The following is a 6954-nucleotide window of genomic DNA, read 5'->3' as shown; positions in this document are numbered from 1 at the left end:
AGAGGGCCGCCAGCAAACAGAGCTCCACTGGGAAATTCCACCTCCAGGAATGGTCTCCTGGGAAGGCCTCCAAGCTCACACAAGCGGCGGCTGATCTTTCAAGCGGCGGCCGCCCCCCGCCTGGGACCAACCTCCCGCTCTGCGGACGCGGGGGACTCAACCCCACGCTGCCAAGACGTCTCGGGTGTGCTTCATGAGGGGACGCTGGGCTTCCTGAGGATGGCCGGGCCGTGCCCGGCGGTTACAAAAGAGGCGATGGCCGGCCTCACGGCGAGGCCGACAGTTTGGTCCGTCCAAAAGGGCCCGTACCCGGCACGTCCCTGCGGCCGAGGTGCCTCCTCTCCCGCGGATTTACATCCCCTGCGGCCCGTCCTCGGCCCACTGCCTTCACACACACACACACACAAACCCCGTCCCCCCTCCCCGCCGCGGCCCAGGCCCCCAGCCCCGGGACGGGGCGCCACAGCACGGCCCGCCCCGGCCCGCCCCGCCGCCCCCGGCCCAGGCGAGGCCGGGCCGCCGGATCCGTTCCCCGCCCCGCGGCGCTGCGGCGCTCCCCGCCCTCAGCCCTCTCTCTCCTCTCCCTCTTTCTCTCTCCCTCCGCCGGCCGCTGCCGCGTCCCCGGGGCGGCGGGACCGGCCGCCACCCGGTCCCCCCCCCCCCCTCACCCCGACCCCCGGGCCGCCCCGGCCCCTGCGGGGCCCGTGAGGCGAGGGCCTCCCGCCAGGCCCGGCTCCGCTCGGCGCAGCGATGCCGGCAGCCCGGGCCGGGCCGCGCCGGGCCGCCCTGCGCCCGCAGCATCGTGGCGCCCCGTCTGTGGCGAGCCGTCCTCCCCTGGGCACCCTCTCCGCCCCGCTCGCCTCCTCCTCCTCCTCCTCCTCCTCCTCCTCCTCCTCCTCCTCCTCCCACGGAGCCACCCTCCTCCTCCGCCCCCTCTCCCTGCCAGCCTCCTCCCCGCCCTTCCCCGCACTCCACGCCGGTGCCGGAGCCGCGCGTCACTCGGGCTCCAGCCCCGCCGCAGACATGGCGACACTGACAGCGGTCCAGCCGCTCACGCTGGACAGAGGTAAGCGCGGCTGCCGCCGCCGCTCCCCGCCCGCCTCACGGCTCCGCGCCCCAGCCCGGGGCCGGGGCCGCCGCGGCGGAGCGCGGGGTCTGTCTCCCCCCCCCCCCCCGCCCCCCGTAGCCCCCTCAGCCCCGGCCCCGCGAAGCGTGGGGCTGGTCTGTGGCGGAGGGCTCGGGTGGGAGGCAGGAGAAGGGCCGAAACGGAGGGGAAAAAAAAACTTTGTGCGGGCGTTGGGGCGGGGGGGAGGGCTGGCATCCCGCCGGAGGCAGTGCGGGATGTGGGTCCGCGGCCAGCGCTCCGCTCCGCCGGGGAAGCCCCTGGATGCCGCTCCGTCGCCTCCGCCCTGCGGGGCTCCCCCTCGGTCCCGAGGGCTCCGCCGCCGCCCCCGCAGGTGGCTCGGCGAGGGGGGAGCTCCGTGGAGGGGCGGGGGGTGGGTGGCAGCGGCTCCGGCCGGCCGATCCCGGCAGCGCGTTGGGAGCTCGCTCCTGCCGAGGAGACGGTGGTTTCTTGGCAAAATGCGGCGTTTCGGGGGGCTGGAGGGGGGGGGGGCGTGAGGGGAAGAGATCGGTGACTGCAACTTCTGTCTTCGCTGGCGTTAGTGATGCTACCCGACGGAGCAGCGCTTCTGCGTGTTCCTGTAGACAACCGCTCGGTCCGGGTAGGGAGGGCGGTTGGTGTTTTGCTAGCCTTGAGACTCTTTCAGTAGAGTGTAAGAGGGTGCTGAAACCTTGAAGTTATGTTAAAATTCAACTTTTGCTTCCAGGCTGTAAGAATTGGACCTCTCCCCCGCAGTGCATTTGTGCCCATAACAAGGCTCAGCAAAAACATTGCTAGATTTCTGTGGGTTACAGAGGAGAGTGACTTACCATTCTGATCTGTTTCGCTCCTTCGGCTTCATCGGTTAGAGAGGTCCAACAGCTCCCGATACAGCATCCTGAATTGCCGGGGTGTCCTTCTTCCTAACTTGCATCCGGAGGCTCCAAGAGGCTCCCAGCATGTATAAATCTTGTACTCTTGAAAGTATGATTGAGGCCAGTGCCTTGGGTTTTCGAATGTTTTTTCCAGAGGATTAAGATGGGCTTTCACAGCAAGGTAGAGAGCTTCTTGCCATAAATCCTGTGCAAAAGAAACCTGATGAACTCAGTTTCAAAATGGTAAAGGAGAGATAGGCACCTTTTCTGAAATCCAATTGAGAGCAAAACAGCCCACAAAGTACTCTAAATACAGTTTGCTGGATGGCTTAAATTCCAACATTAGTAGAAAAGGAGACTCTAAAGTTATTTTTACTGAAATAACAAAGTGCTAGCATGCACTTTAAATAAAACTGCTCAGAAATCCACTGTGTAATCTACAGTTTCACCCTAATACTGTTTTCAGTAAGCAGGACAAATCTATTTCCTGGCAAAGAGTTGAACAGATGGCAATCCATTAGCAAACCTGGCTTTTCATAGGAAAGTATTACTATTTTGGAATTACACATTCCTTTTCATTACTAAAACTATGCTTTAAAAAATCCACAATACACAAAAATGCAAATTAGTCCCAATTTAAATATAAGCATCTGTTGTCTGTGTCCAGGATATGCTTAACCATTTGGCAGGGGTGCCAACATTACAGTCTCCCTGGTTGTCAGCCAGGGCTGGTATTAGTGCGAGTGAGATAAAACATCACAGAATGATAGGATGTGACGTGCAAAAGGAAAATACAGACAAGAAAAAATAGATTTAAATACGGCACCTGGCCTGCAGAAGGCCATTTCGTCAGAGGGCTACACTTCGTCACCTGTAACGTGTTGCTGCTACGCCAACGGAAGAGGGTGGGCTGAAGCAACCCCAGGAGCAACTAGACCAAACCCAGTACTTCCAGATATTTCCCCTGTAGTCTTTCTTTCATAGCCATGGAAGAAGTGCTACATGGTGAGATTTTCCAGATTTCTGTTAGTTTTACTAAAGCAGACGCAGCTATGTTTACTGTCACTATGCTTTGCACAGCTCTGCTGTGATCCAGGCGCAGCCCTGAAAAGTCTTGTACACTCATATCTACTTTGCCATGTCCCACGAAGAGCTCAGCGCAGCAAGAAAATAGCAAGTGTTTCAGGAGAGATGGTGTTAATAACCTTGCATTGCCGAGGGAATTGTTGCTTGGATCTCTGGTCAGGAAGTGTTCTTCATTTTCCCCTGCTAAGGGTCACTGAAACGGTAAAACTTCCTATAAGATACGCTCTGACGTGGTCTCCTCCTAGACAAAACATATACACTGTATTCTAGTACATGGATGGGAGCTTTCTTAAAGCCTGACCTAAATGGAATTCAAAACCTGTACGGTAAAATGAATTACCATTTAAAGGTGAGGGCATGTTGTGTGTGAATGATTGAAAGCCAATTACATTCTGGAAGATTACTTCAGTCCAAAGCGTAGGAATTAATTTCCTTAATTCCTGTCATCATGTGCCTTTCTACCTGCACAAATGTGTGCAAGTTCCATTAGGGCTCTTTAATATGTGGAACAAGTTCACAAAATAATGGAAATTTTAATCACTTACAATTTAATCTCAAAGGCTTTTGCCTGACCTTTGTGTGGTGCTCTGCTGGGAGGAGGGGAAGGAATCCGCAACTGTTTCAGGGAGGAAACGTAAAGCAGTGGAACTGCGTATGGGTGCTGCTCAGGGAGCTTAAGGAGGGTGGCCCCAGTGTTTGGGAGCTTTGGAAGGGGGAAGAGCCTGCCTGCTGGGCATCTTCCAACAGCCAAGTAGGTCTTCTCCGCAAAAAAAGTGCACCCTTCCTATCTTTATTGCAAATGTCTTCCATCCTGAATCGGTACCACCCCATCAGTAATCTCTGGTGTCCATCAGAGCTAACTGAGGGAATTTTTTAGGCTGATTCAAAGCTTAAGCCCTGAAGGTATAAGGAACTATGCCTTGTTCCAGGTTGAGACGGAAAGTTACAGTGCTGTCTTTCATAAAATGACAGGCAAAAAAAGTAAGGTTTTTTGTTTGGGTTTTTGGTGGGGTTTTTTTTTCATTTTATGTTCAAGGTTATGGATTTTGAAGTATGTTCCCAGCTTAATTTACCTCCATTAAAAAAAAAACAACAAACCAGTCGCTCCAAACAAAAAGGGAAATGTTTAAAAACACCTACACAATTATTTCTTACTTCTTCCACAGGTGTGTCTTTAGTAAGAACTTGGTTGACACTAATTTTGGTTACAGAGAGCTCTGGTTGCAGTTAGTTGGCATTTTCCAACAGTATTTCTTTGTATTGGCATACCACTTGTCTTGTCACATCTTGCATCTCGTCCTTCTCAACATGGGATGGGAAGTGCTGCCTTTGCCTCTCCTCTCAATGTCTTTTCTCTTACGCAGAGGTGTTGTCTCAGCCTACCCCATGACCAGCAGTTGCTGCCTTCCCCTTTGTTATCCAGAGCCCCACGTCTCCCTTGCATGCCATCTTCTGTTGCCTGGCTCTTCTCAAAGCCTCAGTGCAGTTAACTCCATCGCTCTGTGCATTGCCTATAACCCTCATCCATTTTCACTGTTCAGCAACCCAATTTCCTCCTCTAATCCTCTGTTCCTCTGCTGTCCCATGACCGCCGGCACCTCACCAGCTTGACGTTGTCTCAGATGCTGCATACGCATCCAGCAGCAGCGTTCTGCTTTTCTCCAAGTGCAGTGTCATCTCCCCCAGCCAGCTTAGCCTCCTCGTGGTTCTCCAGGGACCTCCTGTGCCGCAGGTACACATTGTGAGCAATTAGAAATGGAAGGAAGCTTGTTGTGGGTGTGTTAGCACAGTCTGATGGAAGCATTTTCTGCAAGTACCATTATGCTCCCAGAAATACATCGAGACGGAATGGATTTCTGTGCTTCCCTTGGCACTCATTTTAGGAGTGGTCATATGGAGGCCTGCAAATGGAAGCAGACGTCTTTCTAGCTATGCATAATAGATGTTGCTCTATCTGAACTTTCTTATTGTGCTAAACCTCTGGCAAATTTTTCATAAAGCTTATCTTACTTAGAATTTTACTTGGGCTCTTCCTTCCAAGATGGAAATCTGCTCTGGAAGAAAACTGACCATGTATTTGCTCAGATTGCTGCAAAACCTCAGTCCTGGTTTCTCTCTGCATAGGACCTTGAAAGTGGCAGCTTTAAAAGGGCACTTTTTCAAAAGTTCTTTTTGTTTTTGAATATACTACATAATTAGCCTGTGCAAAGACCATCTTATGATTAAGAGCAGGGGAATATCTTTTCATGTGAAGGGGGGCTTTCAAACTGTCTTTTGTTAATAATCCGTGTCCTATTATGTTTTTCCTTATATAGTTACTATTCATGTCACTGATGGTTTCACTTCATGTGACTGAGGATAAAAGAAGAAATTTGAATAGACTGAATATACAGTGCTGATATTTTAATCCCTGTGAAGTTTCATAACAAGGTCATAGCTATTGGCTATTGACAACCAAATTTTTCTTGCTTTCAACTATATCCTTGGAAACTGGAAAGACTTCTTGCTGTTTGGCTCTAACGCGTGACTGAGTTCCGTTGTTTTTTTATGAATTCAAGCAAATATTTTTCCAGTGAGTAGGTGTCCCAAAACTTCCCAAAAATCCTTTAGAGAGCACCATGTTCAGTGACGATGAATAAGAATATGAATGGGCTTGGAATTGCCATCGGCTCTTAGAGGTGGTAGACAATCTCTGTCAGATGTGGTACCGGATGGTGCCTGACTGTTAATATACATTGGTACTTGCTAGAGTACTGCTCCTTCCTTCCTCCTCTCCTCTTCTTGTCGTTCTTCTTTTCATTACATCCTCATAGCCTATATAAATGGGGATTTGTCCCCATCTGTGCCCATATATATGTATATAACAGAAGTTGTATCGAACATAACTTGCGGTAGACTGCGCATATATTAGTATAATGTACATTATCTTGGGAAAAAATATATAACGCACTCATCAGGAAGAGAAAATCAGATTCATAAAGTGTGAAATACAGTCCTTGACAGCGGAGCAGCACAAGGCCAGATCTCTTTTGCGCAGGGTGAAGCCCTGTGGAGCAGTGCTAAGCGATGTGCTGCTTCCCGCCTGGCTCCCTGTCTGTCACGGGGATGTCTTCTCTTGCTCTTCAGCCTAGCGTGCTAAAATTGAAATATACTTCTGCAAGTGCCACACGCTTTAAGTCTAGCATTTCTCTGTTGGGTGTGCCAACTGAGGACATGTAAATAACCAAATTCATTCTTCTAAGAAAAAAAAAAAGAAGGCCCATTGTTTGCAGGAACAGAAAAAAGTGACAATTCTGGTCACAGACTGAAACGTTTGGGGTTTTTTTATATCAGTGTGTCAACATTTATTTGACTTTTTAAAATGCATTTTTATGAAGGGATGGATTAAGGTAAGCGTACCGAGCTGGTGGTTCGTGGGCCATGAGCGGGACGTTTTGTGAGGACCCGTGCGGTTGAAGTGTTGGTTGGTTACGTGTGCCGCTCAGCCCTGCCTCCTGGAGCTCAGGAGCTGGAGTAGGGGCAAGTGCCTACCTCCACGTCATCTTTGGTTTTCATGAGCGGTGTAAAAATACAGGGTTTGAAATTTAAATGCGCGTGTCCAGCTTAAATGTCTCTGGCAGCACGGGCCTGGCCCGAAGAGGCGCTGGGGCACATGGCGGCAGGGGAGCTCGCACCTGAGGCGGGCTGGGCGCCCCGGGGAGTGCAGCCCTTCGGCCGGCCTTCCCTTCCCTGAGAGGGCCCTGTCCGCCGAGCCGGGGTGGCTGGCGGCCATGAGGGAGGTGAGGGAGCTGCGCCTGCGCACGGGCGCGTGGAAACGTCTGCTACGAAAACTCGTGGCATCTGGTAATGTCGTCACCTTTGTGGAGCATAGAGGGGGAGTGTCGAAAACTT

The 6954-nt window shown here is 51.9% G+C and overlaps 1 protein-coding gene across 2 annotated transcripts in view; it reads left to right on the top strand.

The window, feature by feature from the left end:
• Positions 1-702: 702 nt before the first annotated feature.
• Positions 703-6954, top strand: part of LIN7A (lin-7 homolog A, crumbs cell polarity complex component) — a 50292-nt gene continuing 44040 nt past the window's right edge. For both annotated transcript variants that reach the window (XM_049791977.1, XM_049791978.1), the window contains exon 1: positions 703-1066. In XM_049791977.1, the coding sequence (XP_049647934.1) occupies positions 751-1066 (316 nt within the window). In that variant the 5' untranslated portion in view covers positions 703-750. The remainder of the gene's footprint in view (positions 1067-6954) is intronic.

This window comes from Accipiter gentilis, chromosome 34 (assembly GCF_929443795.1).
Source record: "Accipiter gentilis chromosome 34, bAccGen1.1, whole genome shotgun sequence".
Taxonomy (NCBI): domain Eukaryota; kingdom Metazoa; phylum Chordata; class Aves; order Accipitriformes; family Accipitridae; genus Astur; species Astur gentilis.
This window is presented reverse-complemented; position numbering and strand designations above follow the sequence as displayed.